The sequence below is a fragment of the Chlorocebus sabaeus genome, chromosome 16 (genome assembly GCF_047675955.1).
Source record: "Chlorocebus sabaeus isolate Y175 chromosome 16, mChlSab1.0.hap1, whole genome shotgun sequence".
In the NCBI taxonomy this organism is placed as follows: Eukaryota; Metazoa; Chordata; class Mammalia; order Primates; family Cercopithecidae; genus Chlorocebus; species Chlorocebus sabaeus.
The window spans coordinates 12,519,826-12,541,961 of NC_132919.1; the positions used below are offsets into that span (position 1 = coordinate 12,519,826).

Genomic DNA, 22,136 nt, shown 5'->3' on the forward strand with positions numbered 1-22,136 from the left:
TGGTTGGTCTTGATGGAGTGAAGCCCCATCTCTACTAAATATACAAAATTATCTGGGCTCAGTGGCACGCATCTGTAATCCCAGCTACTTGGGAGGCTGAGGCAGGGAGAATCTCTTGAACCCGGGAGGCAAGGTTGCAGTGAGCCCAGATCACACCACTGTACTCCAGCCTCTGTAACAGAGCAAGACTCTGTCTCAAAATAATAAAAAAATAAAATAAAACACACCAAGAAGAATTGTTCTGGGCACTCCACATGTGTTGTTTCATTTAAACATCCCAACTCTTCCCGGAAGTCAATATTTCTAACTCCATTTTATAGATAAGACGTTGAGCATCCCAGAGAACCCCAATACTTCACTCCAAAGTACAGGGTTATCCTGATTCAAAGATCTTTCTCACACTGGAGGCTCATGTCTTGCCTCTGCGTCACACCACGGGCTTACTCCAGGCCCCAGGAAAGAAGGCGTGGAGTAGCCTGGCAAGGGGAACACACTCCAAGGTGGTGACATTGCAGGACAGAGCCTGGCGGCATGCCGCTGCTGCATTAGCCCTGCTGCTTCTGAGCACAGCAGCTTAGGAGTTTCATTTTCCTTGGGAACATCTTCTCCAAATTCCATCCCTCTCCATTTTTTTTTTTTAACCAAAAGTGCTTGGCTAGAGAGGAGAAATGATGAACTTCTATATGAGCATATTTATAACCATAGATGTTCCAAGCCATAGGGGGTGTAAATTTCAGGACCTATGTCAGTAACTCCACACTGTGGTGGGAAAATTGAAGGGATTTGTGGTTACTGGCATTTCCCAAACTCACTGAAAAAAAGAAACTGTGCTTCCCTACACACGCACATACACGTGCACACACACACACACTCCACACATACACACGCACACTCCCAGGCCTGCAGAGAGAAAAAACAACCTACTCCTGGCCAACTCATCTAGGTCATGCAGACCCTACATTCAATGCTGGCTTCAGCTAATTTCACCCCAACTTGCACTGAAAAAATAATTCTCTGCCAAGTTGCCATGTATCTCTTCTCAGCCCCAAAGCCTTCGGGATAAAAATCTGTTTGGCGTTTTCTTTTTTCTTTTTTTAATGTTGCTCAAAATAGTTTTCTCTGCTCAGATAATTTTGCAATATTCCTTATCCCACCAATCTCTTCCCTGCAGACCTGCCACACACATCTCAAAGCCGGTTCGGAGCCCTTCCAGACTCCTGTGTGCACCCGTTCCCAAACCTCCCTCCACTTTTCTTCTCATTGAAGACCAGGGGTCTAGGGGTTGACTGAAGACCAGGAGAGGTAGAAGAGAAAGAAAGAGCTCAGGCGGAATCATGCCCTCTCCCCCAATGTTCATGTCCTAATCCCAGGAATCTGTGAATAGGTTTCATTATACGGCAAAGGGAATCCAGGCAGTAGATGAGATTAGGGAGGATAATAAACTGACTTTATGATAGAATTTATTTTTGCGGTAAGGTGAATGTAGAAGAGGGAAGCAGAAGGTGGGGAAGGGAGCGTTCAAGCGGTAAGATGCAGTAAGAACTTGACCCATGATTGCTGGCTTCGAAAATGGAGGAAGGGGCCACGAGCCAAGAACTCGGGCAGCCTCTAGAAGCTGGAAAAAGTGAGGAAATCGATTTTCCCCTAGAGCCTCCAGAAATGGACGCAGCCCTGCCGACACCTTGATTTTGACCCACTGAGACCCACTTTGGACTTCTGACCTCCATAACGGCAAGATAATAAATGTGTGTTGTTTTAAGCCACTAAATTCGTGGTAATTTGTTATAGCAGGAATGGGAAAATGATGTTACATAACCGCTGAGATGCTCCTGCACCCCAAATCAGCCTAGAGTCAGGCGCCCAGGCCAGGACTAGATCCCCAAAGGGAACATGGATGGATTGTTCTTCCTCGTCTCTGACACGTCAGCAAGGTGTCTATCCCTGAAGACCTTATTTACGAAAACGACCCACTCAGATCCAGAGAGTAAGCTCAAGGGTTAACCCCTCTAATGTGTTTTCAGCAACAGGGCATGGGGCAGAGGCCGGGACTCAGGACATTAGAGGTTGTCCCCATGAGCTATTGTCACCTCGGGTCTCCATCTGTCACCGACTGATTTTTTAAGGACTCACAGTAGAGACATAGGCAGGCTTGTGTGTAATAGACGACGCCCGGGGCCCACGTGCATGTGAAGTTGCAAATAAACCCTAATTATATACGTATATAGAGCGGTTTTTATGTTCTGAGCCACCAACTATTAAACCAGCTTCTTGAGAGATGGGTCTTTGTTTTATTTCATTGATCATGTGCCTATAACACCTCGGCCAGATGCACAAGTAACTCTGGGTGGGTTACGGAATTGGATGGATTTTCCCCTAAGGACAGATTCATTCGTAGGCAGAGTTTTTGAGCCTTCCTAAGCTAAGCCCAACCCGAGGTCTGACTTGCACCCTGCTCCGGAGCCCCTCCCTATTTAGAGCCCGGTAAGTTTTTCACTCCGACCCAGGTATCTTTTCCCATTCCCTCGGGGTTGTGAGGTGTGAGCGCTGTGTCGCAGCTGGATCTCCAGATGCACCGAGTCACATTTGTCTCCCAAAAAAGCATATCTTAGAAAAATGAAAGTCTTTCCATTTTCCCCATGGAAAGGCATCTAAGTCCCGTATTGGAGCTGCGAGATACAGAATCGTCTCTGCCAGTGCCCTGAGCCCCCTCCAACCCAGGGGAATGCGTGGGCTCCGGTCCGTCGGAAGCTTTTCTTCTCAGGGGTCCAGCTTATTTCCAAATTGCCCCGCGCGAGCCGTCCCGCGGGCGCGCACGCCCTTTCGCGCAGCCTTTGAAGCCGGCTGGCGGGAGATCCCGGCCGCTTCCCTGGCGCAGGCAGAAGCCCGGCCGGGGAAGCCCCGACTGCGCACGCCCATCCCCAGGCCCTCGGAGCTCCCAGCGGCCGCCGCAGCCCCGCGCGCCACCTGCAAGCCCCGCGGCGTCGCAGCCCTTCCGTCTTTCCTCTGGGCATCGCTGCTTAGCTCGCGCCCTTCTCCCAGATTCCCGACCCCCGGGCCTGCTCCCGCCCTCTGCGCCTCGCCGGCTGCTGGGCCCGCTGCAAAGAGTTAAGAGCCGGCTCCCGAGACGGTCCGGCGGCTCCAGGTCCCCAGGCCCCGCTCGCCGCTCCTGATTGGCTGAGCGCCTGTCAGTAGTAAAGAGTATCAGATGGCAAAGTTGGGACCTTCATAAAGGCGTGGTGGCGATTCTCCGCAATCGCCGGCAGCCTATGACATCAGCCAGGAACGCCTGGGATGCCGCTGCTCCTGGCCAACCTCCGAGGAGGAGGGTCCCGCCGGCTAAGAGTTAATTAGCCCCGCACTGCGAGGGGGGAGGCGCCAGTTTTCTGGGGACACTGGCTGCCACTGTACTCCTACCCAGGGGAGCTCACGGAGAGTTGGATGCATTCTGGGTTGTTAGCTGCGGTCAGCTGGGCTCCCGGGAGCCTGTTGCTGGTGGAGAACAGGGGGCGCCTGGCCAAGGGACCAGCGGCTTGCTGAGACTCAACATGACACTCCTGGGGTCTGAGCATTCCTTGCTGATTAGGAGCAAGTTCAGATCAGGTAGGGCGAAGGCATTTAGCATTCCTTCTTAAACTTTCCTCTTCTGCAATTCTCCACTCTAGAACTGCTTTCCAATAAATGTTTCAAAGTCTGCCAGGTCTCCCGCAACTTTGTTCCCCAAAAGCACATTGTGGAAGCGAAGAATTTTATTTGACTTTGGGGGCCTTTCGTGTCTTCCGTTGTAAGTGCTTTGGGTGGTTGAGTGTGGTTGTTCATCTGTGAGAAGGCCAATCCTTTTATTTCATTTTATCTTATTCTCTCTGCATCTATGAATAGAAATTTTGGAGGGGTACATTCGGAGGGAGCAACTTTGGAAATGAACAAATAAGGGATTTCAAGTTTGGAAGCTGCGTAGTATCAGTTATAATCGCTGAGAAGATGAACCTGATGTTGTGTGTTAGGTACAGGGGTCACTTAAAATGTAGCTAATCCAAACAAATGTATTTCCCAAAAAAAGTCACTTGGGGGAAGTAAAAATAGCAAATTTGGAGCACACCAAGTATTTAAAATGACATCACTGTAGAAAAAAAAAAAGAAAGCCCAGTGCCACAAATATTTTTTCCCAAACCATCTGATATTTATAAATAGAGAATTTCCCCTAAAATTTCTGTGTTAGTGGCACATGGAGAAACTTCTCAAAGGACGCTGAGTGGAGGTGAGTGGAAGGGAGAGACGGGAGCTCTGACCGCTTCTCCAGAGGGCTGGTACACGCGCCCATGGAAGGTGTCTGTGTGGGTCTCCACGTTTGGACAAAGCAACACTTGACTTCTGAAGTTATTTTTCAGTAGCTCTGTGTATGATGTTGATTTTAGAAAACTGGTTAACAACACACTCAATAATGTAGGACTTCTACTTAGATTGATTACTTTTATGAGAACTCCGATGTGAGCGTTAGACATAACAGGTGTCAGAAAGATGCTGGCATAGTTTGCTAAGCTAAGTTTTCCTCAGCCCTTCTACATTGGGGCCAACTCAATTGTTTCACTTGGGATGGATGGTTCAAAAAGGAAAAATGTAGATGCTGGGAGGTAAGGTTCATCTATGACTTTCTTAGATGCCCTTGGTTTTTAGATGCCTGTGGGGTCAGCTGGAGATTTTCTTAGGATCTTCACTGTTGATGCAAGTTGAAAACTCAAGAGCTTAGGCGGTCACAAGCCTCACTGCCCCTGAAGCTCTGGGATGAGTCTGCCAGCCACCGGGGTCGGCAGTGGATTAAGTCCTTCCTTTCCTTTTCATGGTGAGGTGAGGCAGTTGATCTGTTAATTAGCTAGAGACCTCACCGCTGCTTTGTATTTGGTCAAAACTGTAAGGCAACACTGCCACCTTTCTGAAGAAGAGAGGATGTAGATTTGTTTTGTATGAAGCTGCATTCATTTCACATGCTTACTGGCCAGTTTAAATGTGGAGGGTCTGGTGGTGCTGGTTTTTCTCTAACAGGATTTGGTGATATACTTGATAGTAGACTCGCAAAATGCTCATCAATCCCTCCTTCAGCTAAAGTGGGAAGGCAATTTTTGCAGCACTCCCAACTTCCATCTCAGTGGATTTGTGGAGTCCTGGTGTCTCCTAAGTAGACCCTGAAGACCCTGATCCTGGAGTTTCAGAGAATTCCAGCCTCACTTTTTTTAAAGTTGTGCAGGCCTTTGTGTCATAAGGAAAGGTAACTTCGGGAAAACATGATATCAAAGCAGAGGTGGGCATCCTTAATCCTCCCGTCGTTGATAAACAGGGAATCTGGAGTCTGAGATGCAAGCATTGATAGTCTCTTGACAGACAGGAGAAAAAAAAACAAGTGGAATGTAAAACTTAGAAAACGGAATGTTTGAATGGTGGTTATTCTTTCCGGAGGTAATTACTCCTACAGCTGTGCCAGCACTGAGGTGGAGGCATGCTAACGAGAGGGTCTCTCCTTAAGAGAACGCCTTTTATTTTGTCACCAACAATGAAAAAGGGCCTTGACTTTATTTTGATTTCTCTCTCTCTTTTGCTGTTTTCCCTTTTCCTTTATCATCTTCTCCTCCTCCTCCTCTTTCAAAAACAGCTCAAACTGTAAACTCATAAAACTGTTTCTATCTCACTGTGAATATTTGCTCTGATAGTAGATCGTGGTATTATGTATTCCGTTAAACATATTTCAAAAAATAAATGCAACAGAATTGTTCTGTGATTACAGCAAGAGACTCGCTGTGACAGGGTTTGTTTATAAGTGAGGAGATAACTGCTTTTACTCTCAAATCATCATCGATGTCAACCATGACCGACCAACTTTCTCTAAGCTGTATTTGAGTGACCCCGTGATTAAGGATGAAATTATGCTACAGCAGCAGTAAGCTCTGAAAGTTTACATGTATGAACATGTTTAGTGACATAAACTCATTTGAGAAGCCAAAGGGTGTCCTGGTTGAGTGGGTGGGTCTTGGGGGCCAGACTAGCTGGATTTTTAATAGTTGTCTCTACTTATTAGCTACATGATCCTGAATGTTAGGTAAATTACCTAATTCTCTGTGCCTCAACTCGCCTCACCTGAATAATGAGGATGACTATAGGGTCATTGTGAGAATTAAATGTGAAGTAGAGAACTTCAAAAATGCCCAGCCCTCAGAAGGCTCCTACAAAATATTTTTCTATTATTTAATATTGAAGTGCAGTTGGACCCCCAGTTGGTCACTTTCTCTAAGTCTCAGTTATTTAATCGGTAAATGCTAAGGTTGGATTATGCAATGTCTTAGACCCCTTTGGTAACATTTTATCATTCTCTGAAAACATGTAAAAATTGGCTGGGAACAAGTATAACTGTGACTACGCTGTGTGGCAATTGTGCATGAAGGAGAGGCAGTTTACATGAATGGAGTCATTTGTGCTGATTTTAAACTACGTTTTTACAGTTTTTAATCTTCTCATGTTGTTTATTCAATATCTAATCAGTGTCACTATCAGCAGTGATCCTCAATATCAATCCTCGTGTCCTACAAAACACACAAGGAGGTACGTATGTGTGCCACACACAGACACACACAGCCCTCGGACACAAAGGATTGAAAGTGGAGAGAGAGGTCCGTGAATGGATGTTGCTTCTAAAGAATCGTTGCGTTTCTTTTGCGTCTCTCTCTCTCTTTCCCACTTCCCCATCTTAAACCGCCCAAACAGAGGCAAAGTCTGGCAACTGCCATGACCTTGACCCCACTCCCACAAATATAAACTTGTTCAGTTTAGCAAATAAAAATACAGAATGCCCAGTTCAGTGTGAATTTCCAAGCAATAATGATTAATTTTTACTATATAGCAGTACTTGGGACATACTTTTCTCTGAAATCCAAATTTCACTGGGCCCTCTGTATTCTTTTTGGCAACCCTACCTACAGTCTGAGTGGTTTTTGATAAACACTTTCTGCTATCCCATCCAATATCCTATCAAGCTCTTGAGATTCTCTGGATTCCCAATGACTCCTCAAAATGCAAAACTTGTGTTTTAGGCATGAAAGGAGAGAACTCCAAGTGGGGAGGGGGTACCATGAGAATGAACCCTAGGTCCTCCGGAGTACAGCCAGCTTATGGGTGAGGAAGAACGTGGGAGCTTCACCTCCGGTCTCTGGTCGTCTGGGAAGGTGGAAGGTAAGCTCAGCAGGCAGGCCGGTGCACAGGCAGCAGAGTATCCAGGGGTTGTAACTGTAGTTAAAAGAAGGCAAGGAACACGCAAAGCAGGCACTCGTGAGGCTGTGGCTGAACTCAGGTAGTGCGACCCACCCCACTGTGTTCTACTCCAATAGACCCAGGAGCAGGCCTCTGGTGCCTATAACTGGTTGCTTGTCCTTTCAGAGAGGGACATCTCAGCAGGACCCTGCAGTCATCTCTCTCTGTCGTTACTCTATTCTCCATGCTTCAGACAACCTAAAATGACGACTGATTCCTACTTTAAGCTAAATCCTCAATACCTCTGGCACTGAATTTTCTCTCTCGGGACTTGAAGTTAGCCTAAGAGGTCAGCCCCCGAGATTTTTATCATTATGGACACTATTGAAGACATTTTCACCATAAGCTTGAGAGAAGCCCAGACTATCTACCTTCATTAGCAATTAGTTTTCTAGTTTAGAACAAATAATTTAACCTACAAGAGTGCCTTTCCCATGATCTGTAATATTTATGTATGTATATATAATTTAATTCACCTTTTTAGATCTCATTTTTACCTTCTACAAAATGGAGGGTTTTGACTGGTTCATATTTCAAGTTGCTTTTAGCCGTAAGATTCAATACTTTTCCAAGGGAATGGCCCTAAATATTTTTGTAAATGCTTGATCAAAGCACTACATATGAGAATACAATTTAATGCACCTTTAAAAATGAACATATTTTAATTTCTACATGGAATTTAAAAGTTAAAGGAACATTTGGGGTCTGGCTAAAGCCACCTGCTTGAGACCATTCCTGTCTCCCCAAGTTCAGCTGTGTTCAATTCACTCACAGCCCTCACGCCCTTCCCTCACCATCTTAATCACTATAGCAAGAACCGCAACCCCCACCTTCCCTGCCCTAGTTTTATTCATAGCTCTTATCACCATTGGACAGACTAAACCGTTTTACTTGCTTATTTGTTTATTACTTGTCCATAACGGCAGAAATTATTACTTGTTTGTTTGTGTTTGTTTTTTATTTTTTATTCTCTAGCACCTAACACTGCTGGGCACAGAGAAGGTACCCATTAAATATATGTTGAATAAATATGTTTTATTCTTCCTCCAAAGTCTATTCAAAAACATTCAAAGCAAACAATATAGGTTTACTGTTAGGTGTGTGTTTGTGTGTACTGAAACTAGAACAAAAAGAGAGGAGTGAATATAAATACAAAAGTCAAAGTCATAGCACAGTGGAAGATGCTAAATGAGGAGGTAGGGGTGCAGCCCAAAGGTAAGAACCAGGTTATCCCTATTGTTCTTAGGTTAGTCAGTAGTTGTGTCCATGTGTTGTTAAGCAAATTAATTAAACAAAGGCTCAATGACAATGGTGTGACAGTGTGTCATGAACCAAGGGTTGTGATTAATTCAATTCTGTGTACTCAAGGTACTTTCTAAAAAACATATAAATTATTTAAGACCAGGAAGCGTGGCATTTGTCTTTTATCTGCTACAGCGTACGACAGAAACAGTTAGCAAGATTGTGTCAACTTGACTTGAACCAGATTGAATGTGCTCTACTCTAATTGGATTAAATTGAAGAATAACAGAAGCGCAGGGCAGAAGCAAAATGCTCCACCCAGGGTTAGAATTTTACATGCTTCAAAAAAGCCAAACCTGAATAGGAGATGTTGGAACAGACTGTTTTTCGTTTCCTTTATTTTCATCTAATTAGCAAGGCTTCCAGAGCATCTAATGAATGGTGAACAGGTATCCCACATCTCTGTCCAGATCAAGGGGGAGGAGCTAGCAGGTGCATTTCACAGGTCTCTGCTTTCCTGGTTCCATTCCTTCTGTCCTGTGGGCCAAGTCACAGTGGGAGCTCATCTGGGACTCTGTGATCTTGGGAACATGTTTATATTCCCAGGGCTCTCTGGGCCTCTTTTTCCATGTTGGTAAGATGACTCATGGTCTTCACGTCCTCATACCTCTATGAGGGAAAGATCTTTGTAGAACTATTAAGAGCTTCTTTCTGAAAAGAAAGAAATGAGTGAACCTTTATTCACTATGTGGAAATGGATTACTACTGGATCTGGTGGCATGTGAGTTGCATGAGGGTTCTCGCTTGTGTGTGGAGTAGTTAAAAGTTTTCGATAAACACAAATAGGATTAATAACAACAACAACAACCATTAGCCCAATAATAGTTTTGCAGCCTTATGATTTTAGCACTTTGAATTTCTATTTTATTAGGCCAATAATGCTTATATGTTTCAGAATAGCTAGTAAGTCAAGCTTTACTGAACGAGATTTGGATCATTATTCTTAGATGAAACAGAAAGAGGTGTCCAATTTTTGTTAAAATGAAATGTATCATTTATCCCCAGAAATGTAGAATAAATAAAACTGTTTTGTGACTTTTATTTTTCCAGAGCATAGCAAAAGGTTCTCTGGAACCAATGAAGGGAGAATAATGTCCTTCTTTTCTCCTGCTGGTGAGGGAAGATAAGTTCTTTCGTTTCATTATTGGAGTACTTCTCTTATGAGTACAGTCCCTCTGACTGATTGATGTTTGCCGTATTCAGCTACCTGAGATCACTAGAGAAGAAGTTGAATTCAAAGTGAATTAAGCCACTGTAATATTGTAAAATGTATGTATTGGGTCCTCCTAGCTCTCACTTAGTTTGTGCAGCAATAATTAATGGATACACAGACCCTCAAAATACGTAGTATATGTCTTTATCAGCAATCCCTTCTGACACCTCAGTTTGAACTACTGCATTGAGTATCCTCAACTTGTATCTCCTTCCCCTTGGCCTCTTAAGTGGTATAAAAGCATCAGTCAATCAGTTGATTCTCATAAGATGTGGTCAAGTAACCCCAGGCAATATCCCCATGTCACAGATGATGTGAAATGACTGGAAAATACTCCATAAACTATTCTGCCTTTTGTATTTCCGGAGACACTCTCTTTAGGAAGCCAATCTTGTTTCCTCCTGACTGCTTGGGCTGGTTTTTCAGTCCTAGGTAAAGTTCCACAAGGAACTTTTTGTTATTTATTTGAGACTTACTGCTCTGTCTGGAGCTTCTAAAAAATGATTCCGAAAAAGTTAAATCCAGAAAATGCTGTTCAACATTAATTGAATGATAGTTCAATTGTTCTCCTCCATACATTTGTTTTTATGATTTGTGTTCTCTTACCATCCTTGTCCAGGTGCATAAAGATTTTTACAACGTGATAATCAGAATATATACATAAGTTTATACTCAGCCTTTTTATCAGTTAGTGTAATAGCATAAATATTTTTCAAGCGGCTACATAGCAGCATAGTTTTTGCTTTAAAGACTGTATAATATTCCCCCAAGTGAGTGTATAGTAATTTACTATACTATATAGTATAGTAATATAAACCTTTTCCACTTGTATTGGAAAATTAAGCCAGTTATACTCTTTATATTATAAATAACATGACTATGAAAATCTGTATGCATAATACTACTGTGAAATCCTTCATGTAAAGAAAGAAAATATTTTCCTTCCTTTGGATTGTTCTGGAAGCTACTCATTATTTAGAGTAAATGCCTAAGTGTGGGAATAATGGATTTGAATATTTATAAGCTGTAATGATGGCTAGTGTTTTTGGAGCACTTACAATGTAACAAACTTAACTTTAGGCCTATTTCTATTTGGCGATGAATGCTTGTCCCTACTGTACAACTAACTCAGAGTAACCTTGGGTACTTACCCACTGTTAGCTGGTATCTGATGAGCCTTTCGTACCTTTTCAGTAGAGATTGAACAGGAAAATGAGTAACAGTTGCCTAATGGCTTTGGAAACTTCCATGTGGTCTGCTATTTAGGGACCACCTGTTACCAAATATGACTCATGCCTCATCAAAAGGGAAGAGGACTAGGAGTTACTGAACCTATTATCTGTGGGCATGTTTATTATCTCATTTAAACCTTACAGGCCGGGCGCGGTGGCTCAAGCCTATAATCCCAGCACTTTGGGAGGCCGAGACGGGCGGATCACGAGGTCAGGAGATGGAGACCATCCTGGCTAACCCGGTGAAACCCCGTCTCTACTAAAAAATACAAAAAAAACTAGCCGGGCGAGGCTGCGGGCGCCTGTAGTCCCAGCTACTCGGGAGGCTGAGGCAGGAGAATGGCGTGAACCCGGGAGGCGGAGCTTGCAGTGAGCTGAGATCTGGCCACTGCACTCCCGCCTGGGCGACAGAGTCAGACTCCGTCTCAAAAAAAAAAAACCTTACAAAAATGTGATTATTCCTATCTTAGAGATGAAGAAGCTGAGGCTCAAAGATGTTAGATAACTTGGAAGCCAGGTATAAACATGTTTGTTCCACTGTCCCATGAAGATTATCTTTATTATAACCTACAGCTCCTTTCTTTCTTGCCCGGCCCCACCCCATAACCATACACACGTACTTGTCCCAGTAGATTTCATATGCCTCTTTCTGGGCTACAACTCCAGGCATATACCCAATTACTGCTATCGTCTTTGATTTCCTAAATAGTGATTTATCAAGCTAGTTGTTTCTAATACTTAACCTATAAATTACACATGCCATTCCTACAAAGTCCCAGGGGTTTTAATAAAACTTGACTTTTTAAACCTCAGTTTATTTGAGAAAAAACATTAAGAAATTTTTGAAAGGCAACAGCAAGAAGAGATTTGCTCTAAGACATCAAACATAGTTATAAAAGAAATAGCTAACAGTTAATACCAGAAGTAAAACAATTATCATCAGTGGATCAGAATTGTGTGTATGTGCATGCATATACATATATACCTTTATGGATATATGCATAGATTTAACCTCTGATAACAGTGACTGTTCAAATCTACAACAAAATAGGTAATGGATTTGTTGAGAAAATTGACTATCTCTTTGGAAATAAATACTTTGAGATATTTTATAACATACCTTAAAATAAACTCCATATGGATTAAAGAGCTAAGGAAACCTATAAAATATTTAAAGAAAACAGAGGAGAATAATCTTATCATCTCAGAGCAGGACAAGCCTTCCCAAACTTGTGGCCACGGCCAGGTTAGAAATAAAAATGGACATATTTGGTCACTTAAACATTTTAAAACTTCACAGTAAAATATCAAATTAAATTTTAAGTCAAACTGTAAATTGAAAAAAAAACTTGAAAATATACATGAGACAAAATTATTCAAAGGACTTATATGAACAATAAGATTTAAAGCAAACAACCTAAGGCAATGACAATTCAAGGGGAAAAATAATCAGTCAGCACATGAAATATACTCAACTCACTAGCATTCAAGAAAATGCAAAGTGAAAGATCTAGATACTATCTTTTTTTTTTTTTTTGAGACGGAGTCTCACTCTGTTGCCCAGGCAGTGGTGCAGAGGTGCGATCTGGGCTCACTGCAAGCTCCGCCTCCCGGGTTCACGCCATTCTCCTGCCTCAACCTCCCAAGTAGCTGGGACTACCGGCGCCCGCCACCATGCCCGGCTAATTTTTTGTGTTTTTAGTAGAGACGGAGTCACTATGTTAGCCAGATGGTCTCGATCTCCTGACCTCATGATCTGCTGGCCTCAGCCTCCCGAAGTGCTGGGATTACAGGCATCAGTCACCGTGCCTGGACTACTATTTTTTAGAAACTTCAAATTAACAAAATTTTAAAAGGTTTATAATATCGAGTATTGAATAAGCATGAAGACATAGATACACCTATCATGTTAGTGAGCAATCCATACTGTAAAGTCTTAACAGATACAATTTTATTACAGTTTATAATGCCTAACCTAAAAAAGATGGAAACAGCATAAACGTCATCTGTAAGGGAATGAGTCATTAAATTACAATATATTCACAGTGTAGAATACAATAAAACACAATGCAAGGCAAAAATAAATGATAAAATTCTATATGAACTGATGTGAAAAGATCTCCAAAACATATACTTAATTTTTTAAAATTCAGGTTATCAAACAATCTGGCAACATATTTTCATTTATGTTTTTTAAAAAGTATTGGCTGGGCGTGGTGGCTCACACCTGTAATCGCAGCACTTTGGGAGGCCAAGGCAGGCGGATCATGAGGTCAGGGGATTGAGACCATCCTGGCTAACACGGTGAAACCCCGTCTCTACTAAAAGTACAAAAAATTAGCCTGACATTGGTGGTGCCAGCCTGTAGTCCCAGCTACTTGGAAGGCTGAGGCAGGAGAATTAGTTGAACCCAGGAGGCGGAGGTTGCAGTGAGCCGAGATCGCACCACTGCACTCCAGCCTGGGTGACAGAGCAAGTCTCCATCTCAAAAAATAAATAAATAAATAAATAGTATTTATATATAAGTACACAGAAAAAAAGTTTCAAAGATATAAGTAGAACTGTTCATTATGATATCCACAGATACAGACAGCAAGACCTTATCTTTCCTTTGCCATTTGCATCTTTTAAAATAAAACTGTATTCGTCTCTACCTAATTTTTAAATATGCCTAAAACATAAGAAGAAATTGACATCCTAATAGCGGTGGGGGAAAAAAAAAGCATATCTGTAAGTCTTTAATAAAGTAGGCAAAGATTTAAGTGAAGATTTAGAGGATGTGAACACTAAATAATATTTGATGACATATTTTAATCCTCTTACTTGATATAGAATACAATTTTAGACTTAGCACCCTCCCCCTGCACATACACACATGCACACACAGAAAGAAGACCATAAGACAGTAAAAAAAGAAATTTCTTTTAAAAGTTAAAAAACTTTAATCCCAACAAGTTGCGAATTAAAATATACCGAAGGTGCTAAAGCACATGCATGGAAAAAAAAAGCCTGGAAAGACTCATTCTCAAAATGATTAGCTCTGGGTGGTGAGATTATGAGTAATTTTAAAATTTTCTTACGTTCTTTCTTATATTCTTGATTATGATTATCCAGTATCTCCTATACAGAGTATTATTTGTTTTTTAAGATATGGAGTGATGGGGAGCGGGTTAAGGATACCATATTTGCGTAGCAGCTCAATCAGGAGTTGGCTGAGTCCCTGAGAGGTTTAAGTTGTTCTCCAGTTCTCATTAATCCTGGATCATGCTCACAACTCAAACTGCAACAAACTACAACAAATGAAACTTGCTTCTCAACTAAGGGACTGAAAACCCACAACTCTGCTATTAATTTTTGTTGGAAAATCTTAATGTATATATGTGGTGTAGATATGCCATCTGGCTGTCGGATTTCAAATCCTGGCCTCCATCCTTCTTGGTCGTATGATATGAACTCGAGTGCATGCCTTCAAGCTGTCAATCTTCTACCTTTCTATGTGTAAATGTGGAAATAAGAATGCCTCCTTCATTGGAAATTTTGGAGGCTTTAGTGGAAAAGTATATAAAAAGTGCTTGACATAGTGCAGGGATGTGCTGATGTACTCGATAAATGGTAGCAATTTTATCCACACATGAATATTAATTATATTTTAATTCACACTATGCGGCCATAAAAAAGAACCAGATCATGTTCTTTGCAGGCACATGAATGGAGCTGGAGGCCATTATCTTTAGCAAACTAATGCAAGAACAGAAAACCAGATACCACATGTTCTCACTTAGAAGTGGGAGCTCAATGATGAGAACACACGGACCCACAGAGGGGAACGACACATACTGGGGCCTGTTGGAGGGTGGACGGTGGGAGGAGGGAGAGGATCAGAAAAAATAACTAATGGGTACTAGGCTTAATACCTCGGTGATGAAATAATCTGTACAACGAACCCCCATGACACACGTTTACCTATGTAACAAACCTGCACATCCTGCACATGTGCCCCTAAACTTAAAAGTTAAAAAAAGTGTATATTATCATATCAATGTTTATATCAATATGCTATGATATGTTAATTTACAATGTTTTAAAGTGATTTGTTATAATAAGATATCATATTGATTCTAAATTAACAATGACCAGCCTCTCATGAATTTCTCTTAAGATTCGCTGCCCGGCCGGGCACGGTGGCTCAAGCCTGTGATCCCAGCACTTTGGGAGGCCGAGACAGGCGGATCACGAGGTCAGGAGATCGAAACCATCCTGGCTAACCCGGTGAAACCCCGTCTCTACTAAAAAATACAAAAAACTAGCTGGGCGAGGTGGCGGGCGCCTGTAGTCCCAGCTACTCGGGAGGCTGAGGCAGGAGAATGGCGTGAACCTGGGAGGCGGAGCTTGCAGTGAGATCCAGCCACTGCACTCCAGCCTGGGAGACAGAGCCAGACTCCATCTCAAAAAAGAAAAAAAAAAAGAAAAAAAGATTCGCTGCCCAGTTATTATCATTTCTCTTTCTTTCTTTCTTTTTTTTTTTTTTTTTTTTTTTTTGAGATGGAGTCTCACTCTGTCCCCAGGCTGGAGTGCAGTGGCACTATCTCGGCTCACTGCAACCTCTGCCTCCCAGGTTCCAGCGATTCTCCTGCCTCAGCCTCCCGAGTAGCTGGGACTACAGGTGCGCACCACCATGTCCGGCTGATTTTTGTATTTTTAGTAGATACGGGGTTTCACCGTGTTGGCCAGGATGGTCTCGATCTCCTGACCTCGTGATTTGCCTGCCTCAGCCTCCCAAACTGCTGATATTACAGGCATGTGCCACCGTGCCCAGCCTATTATTTCTTTTTACCCCAGATTGTGCTTGATAGTTATAAAGGTAATTATTGTCGTTATATAACTTATATTGTATTTTGCAAAGTGTTTTATGTATCTATCATCACTTATTTTTTTCCTTTCAAAAAAAAAAAAATGAAAAGGCATAATAATTATACTTATTCTCCAGTGAGGTGTGGTTTTTATTCTGGATCTGGTCCTTTGATGCCTCTGAAGACAGTGCCAAGCCTTGTCTGGGTCTCAGCAAGATCACTACATGCTATGAGGACCAGCAAAGGCTCATGGCTGAGCCCAGATCCTCTTCTCTGATAATTGAGAATGCTGTTCTGTCTAAATATAAAACCAAAGAGAGAGCTGGAGAGAGCTCTAGAGAACAAAGTTTTGAGGATAGACAGCTGGGGGCAGGCTTCCAAATTATAGCACCTCATATTTCTTTGATGTATTCCAAAAAAGATCATATTCATTAATATTTTTATTTATTTATTATTATTATTGTTGTTATTATTATTATTATTTGAGACTGAGTCTCACTCTGTCGCCCAGGCTGGAGTGCACTGGCGCGATCTCGGCTCACTGCAAGCTCTGCCTCCCGAATTCACGCCATTCTCCTGCCTCAGCCTCCCGAGTAGCTGGGATTACAGGCATGCGTCGCCATGCCTAGCTAATGTTTGGTTTGTTGTTGTTGTTGTTGTTGTTGTTTGAGACGGAGTCTTGCTCTGTCGCCCAGGCTGGAGTGCAGTGGTGCGATCTCGGCTCACTGCAAGCTCCGCCTCCCGGGTTCACGCCATTCTCCTGCCTCAGCCTCCCGAGTAGCTGGGACTATAGGCGCCCGCCACCACGCCCCGCTAATTTTTTGTATTTTTTTAGTAGAGACGGGGTTTCACCGGGTTAGCCAGGATGGTTTCGATCTCCTGACCTCGTGATATTTTTCTACCAATTCTGTAAGATTACAAATTTGATTGTACACATGACGTTACTGAGTTTCCAGAGACATTAAGAAATTGGCCCAAGGTCACCCAGTAGATTCAGACCTAGAACTCTCATTTCAGGGCTTACAAAATCAAATTTACCACATGGTCCCCCAGAGAAATGGGCAGCCCAGGGGAACGCAGGTTTTTCAGATAGGCAGATACCTGGCATTTAACCCATTTCCTCTCTCAACCTAACAGTCCATCTGTTTAAAGCTTTATTTTATTTTATTTTTTATTTTTTTAAAACATGGTAGCCATCTGCACTGGCTTCAAGATTGAAAGAATGAGATGAGGAGAGATGGAAATTCAGCAAGTGTAACTCAGGGTTGGCTGGGAGAGGAGGACAGAATGAGGCATAGGGATAGCAAAGGAATCCTTGGCTTAGTAGAAATGCAGCCTTCACAAAGGATTGTGTTCTTAACACATAGATTAGAACCTGGCACTAGAGAACGTCCCAGAGACAGAAAGTATTCTCAAGCGTCATGTTTCGTTGTTTCAAAACCTTGTGTCTAACAGTAGAGCCAGGATTATTTTTCTAACATTTAAAGAATGGTTCATAGACCTATATTTAGATAGATGTATAAGCATATGTTTGTATATGATATATAACATATAGATAGTATGAGAGAGTTAAAGATTTATCTTTGAAGATGCTCTTTGCAATGATATATATGCTACAGTAAAACTGAAGGAAAACTGGAGATGCTTAACAAAAAGAAAATATTTAAATACATCAAAAATGGGATTTACCATGCGCGTTAAATATGGTGTTTTCAAAGGATCGTGAGATGCAAAGCTGTTTACAATGCAAGAAGGAGGTTTCAGAGTTGCATGTGATACAATCCCAATTCTTGAGAACTTGTAGGGTAGGTGCCTTTTTATATCCATGTTCAGGCATATGAATCAGAAGAGAAAAGGCAAAGTATTAGCAGATGCTGCTTATTGCTGCAGACTTGAATTCCTATTAATTTTGCCTTTCATCTTGAAACTTTTATACATTTTTCAAATTTTCTATAATGAACATGCACTTGTTTTATAGTCAGAAAAGGTAATATATGCTTTAAACGCTATAATAGAATAGTATATATCACAAGCTTAACTTAGGCTCTCGAGAGAACTTAAACCTATATTCAAGAACCACAGCCCCATGGAATGAAGACTCTTAATTTTAGAAGAACTGCTTTGCCTTATAAAATACACCCTTTCTTCCAAACTCTAATTCCCCTAACTCTTATTCAGCTACTTAGTGGATACCCACGGTTAACCTCGTTAATCTTCATGTGGTAATTTACTAGGGCTAAAGGGCTCTTAATTTGACCACTATAATTACCCTAGAGGTGAGTATAATGATGTCCCTCTTACAGGGATGGGAAACTAAGGTACAGAAAGGGGAATGACCTGCCCAAATTTATACATACAGTATGGTGAAGCAGCACTTGAACTCACATCTCCTGGCACTAAATCTTGTGGCCTCTCTCGATGAACAAGCGAACACCGGAAGGCGTAAATCTGAGTCCCTTTGTCTCAGGCATCTCTGCAGCAATAGCTTTCAAGGAACGCGGGTCAAATGGCAGGTCCTTTTCCCGGAGGCCCCTCCCGCCGGCCCCGGGCGTGTGTGCACGCTGTCTGCTTAATTCGCTCATGGCTGTGTGCCACAGAATACATAAACAAGTGGGGAAAGCCTCAGAGAGGAATCTTGGTGCCCAAATGGAGCAATTTGTCTTCTGCAATTATTGTTTGAAATTGTTTATGTCAGTTGCCGAGTTCCTGTTCTGTACTTCAGGGACCTGTTTGTGATGGAAGGAAAATTTCCCCGCCACGGAACAGCCATGCTAGCTGGACACTTGCAGTGACAGTGTTGTCAGCTGCTTGCCAGTCCTCCCTGACTTAGAGAGGGGTTTGATGAGGTTCCCTACACCCCAACAGAGCACCCCAGGAACTCTCTGATGCTCACATGCTTGCTGCATGTGCTAACTTATTTAATCCTCACAACAATCCTGTAAGGAGGTACTGTTGTTCCAGTCCTCCCATCCATAGAAGAAGAAACCAAGCCCCCAGCACTGAAGGAACTGTCACAAAATCCCATGCCTTGTAAATGGAAAAGCTGGGGCTTGGTCTCACGCACCTTTGGTTTGTAAGTCCATGCTTGTGACTGCTACCCTGTACTGCTTCTCACAAGCACCCGAACCAGTCAGCTGGCTTGAGCCATCTGACTTTGCCATCCCATCCTCCCGGTGAGCGTGTGAACTGTGAATTCTGCCCTCTAAGTGACATCGTAAGCCCCAAGGCATTTCCACTCGAGGTTTTTGTTCCCTATTCCTCTAGTGTCTTGAGTTATTTTAACATGAAAGCCTCAAGCTCACAAACCTGGCAGCTTTGTGAGTGAGAGAGAATTCCTTTTGAGGCATGAATTAGTCTTCTTCAAATGTTTTGACAAGCTGAGAGTGTGGTGCTTAGGGAAAGAATAGCTTCGCAGTGTTCGTGTGAACAGACACCTTGCTAAAACAACTTGAGCCCATGCATGAGGCTCAATCATTGAAATCACAAATCACTGCATGGTAATTCTGAGACCAAGCGTTTTGGCTTTCAGTGTTCTCTTGGTTTTGACTCGCCAAATGCCCAGCACTAGATGCTGGCCTGAATTCACGTCTCTTAATCTCCCTAAAGGAAGCAGAGCCAGGACATCCCTTAGGATAAAGAAAGAACAGTGTGTGCCTGGTCTCAGCCCCCCCTGCTTGAGTGCTGTCCCGTAAGGGTCACTGAGGCCAGCCCAGCACCCGCCAGAGCACACCTTGTTCCTTGAGACCATCAAGGGCTACCTCAGTGACCTGATCATCATTTTCACCTCCTCCTCTCTGGGTACTCCCTGCAGTAGATGAGCAGACAGTCGGGCCTATGTTATTCTTGGTCAGTGAATACAACAAACAACAGCACACAGGGCAACATTTGGCTAGGGAACAGTTATCGGTACCTGGAATCAGAAGGCAAGGAGCAGAGTGTACTCAGGCATTAGCACTCCACACGAAAATAATCCCTGGCTCTCAGCCTTGTTTGGGAAACATGGCCAGAATTGGGGCAAGACCGATGCGGATAACCGGGTCTCTCATTTCACCTCCCAGCATTCTGTCAGCCACCCTCTTCATTTTACCAGGAAATTTGATGCTTCTGTATGCCAAGGAGGAACATGTTGGACCCACAGGTGACACGGGCCACTGGTGAGGAAGAGTGGCTTTGTCCTAGAGTCAGATAATGCCAGGCAAAGAAAAGAATTTGGTGGTGAACCACACATAGGAAGAGAAGAGGAGAGTTGTATCTATGATACGTGCCACACAGTATCAGCTTCCAGCTCTGGAGGAGACCAGAAGCCTCTGATGGTGGTCCTGCTTGTTACTTTCCAGGAAGTCATCCATTCATCAGCCAACAGCTTTCCCAAAGACCTATGCCTGGTAGTGTCCTTGAAGGCAATAATGTCAAGGTCAAAGATTACATATAAAGATGCGTCCAACTAAACCTGGGGTAGGATTCAACAGAAAAGGGAAGGTAAAAGACTAAATTATAAACAGGTACCACTGTCCTTTTCACAGAGAGAGTTTTCAGTGGGCTCAGGCTCTGTTGTATCCAGGGTTTGTGATCTTGACCGGGTATATTATGGAGAGGATGCAACATAAATAGCCATTCAAGCTACTGTTCACCACCTGCTTAACTGAGATCCTAAGTATGATAACTGCCATGTGCATTCTGTCAGGAGTGTACATTCTGCTCACTTTTACAAACACCTGCACCCATATACCCAGAAGTCTTTGATTGGTAGAACAGGATTTATTTATTTTTTATTTTTTTTTGAGATGGAGTCTCGCTCTGTCACCCAGGCTGGAGTGCAGTGGCCGGATCTCAGCTCACTGCAAGCTCTGCCTCCTGGGTTCATGCCATTCTCCTGCCTCAGCCTCCTGAGTAGCTGGGACTACAGGCATCTGCCACCTCGCCCGGCTAGTGTTTTGTATTTTTTAGTAGAGACGGGGTTTCACCGTGTTCGCCAGGATGGTCTCGATCTCCTGACCTCGTGATCCGCCTGTCTCAGCCTCCCAAAGTGCTGGGATTACAGGCTTGAGCCCCCGCGCCCGGCCTGTAGAACAGGATTTAGAAGTAGATCTCAAAGCTTTACCTGGTTGTGCTGATAGCTTTCTGCCACCACAGGTTGCCCCTCTTCAACAGTGATCATATGGAACCTCTTTGTCTGCAAATAATGGAGAATCAAACACTAGAAACCCTGAACAAGCTTAAGCAAAAAGGAACACTTATTATAAACAAACCGGTGTGTCTCATCAAACTGAACGACAGGAATGTATTTGCGACTTGGGTGGAAATAAGCTGCAATTGGGGATTTGAACACTTTCAGGCCACTTTCTTGGCTGTCTTCTATGCTCCGTCTTCTCTCGCAATATAGGCTGGCTTTGTTTCTCAATTCACATGGGTGAAAATGGCCACCTCTGACTGCTATTGAATGTTCTCTTTCAGTCCCATTTCCAAAATTCCTAGGGAGAAGCTCAGTCTGGCTGGGGGGATGCCCATCCTCAGAACAAAAACTGGAACTAGGAAGAGAGACAAAAACTGTGTGGATGGCAGAGGAGAAAAGCATTTCCTATTAAACGCAGTGGAAAACCATTTCAGACGAGAATGAGAGAGAGGCACCGGCTTCCCCTCCTTTCTTTCTTTTGTCACTGCCACCAACAACTTTACCGTCAGTACCTGTCTCTCCTTGTCTTCCTCTGTCACTTTCTCTCTCTCTCTCCCCCTTTCTCTCCCCCACCCCGCCCTGATCCTTCTCTCTCTCTCTCTCTCTCTCATTCTTTCTCTCTTTCTTATCAGGCCTGTCAAGTCTTTCGGGAATGAAAATTACTCACACATACACAGACACACACACATACACACACAAGCTGTTGTTAGGTAGAACTGGAAGGAGGCAAATTAAATGCGATGGGCCTGACAACTCCATTTATTTATTTGTTTAAGTTTTCTGAGAGAAAAGGCCAGAAAAGCCTTCCCTAATTCCCAAACTACATGAAGCTCCTGGCGTGACACTCCCCAAATTGTAATTATTTAACATCTTTCTACCTCCCTAGGCTGTAGTCTCTCCATGGGCAAAACTTGTGACAGTGTTATTCACAGCTGGATCCCTCATGTCTAAGAGAGTGTTTGGACATACAGTACGTGATCAGTAAATATTGAATGAATGAAATAAATGAATGGAGAAATGAAGGATGTCACCATGTTCACCTTACTGGCAAATTCCCAGATGAAGACATTACTTCA

At 43.0% G+C, this 22,136-nt stretch overlaps 1 protein-coding gene and 1 long non-coding RNA gene across 3 annotated transcripts in view; one reads left to right on the top strand and one right to left on the bottom strand.

Moving 5' to 3' along the window:
- The first annotated feature begins 3,251 nt into the window (after positions 1–3,251).
- The window catches only part of MYOCD (myocardin), a 100,934-nt gene continuing 82,049 nt past the window's right edge, over positions 3,252–22,136 (top strand). For both annotated transcript variants that reach the window (XM_008010416.3, XM_008010412.3), the window contains exon 1: positions 3,252–3,600. Coding sequence is in view for 1 of the 2 variants with exons in the window: in XM_008010412.3 (XP_008008603.3) it covers positions 3,546–3,600 (55 nt within the window). In the remaining variant the exon portion in view is untranslated. The remainder of the gene's footprint in view (positions 3,601–22,136) is intronic.
- The window catches only part of LOC119620239 (uncharacterized), a 34,153-nt gene continuing 20,933 nt past the window's right edge, over positions 8,917–22,136 (bottom strand). Inside the window, exon 3 of the long non-coding RNA XR_005236712.2 lies at positions 8,917–9,243. This is a non-coding gene — a long non-coding RNA (uncharacterized lncRNA). The remainder of the gene's footprint in view (positions 9,244–22,136) is intronic.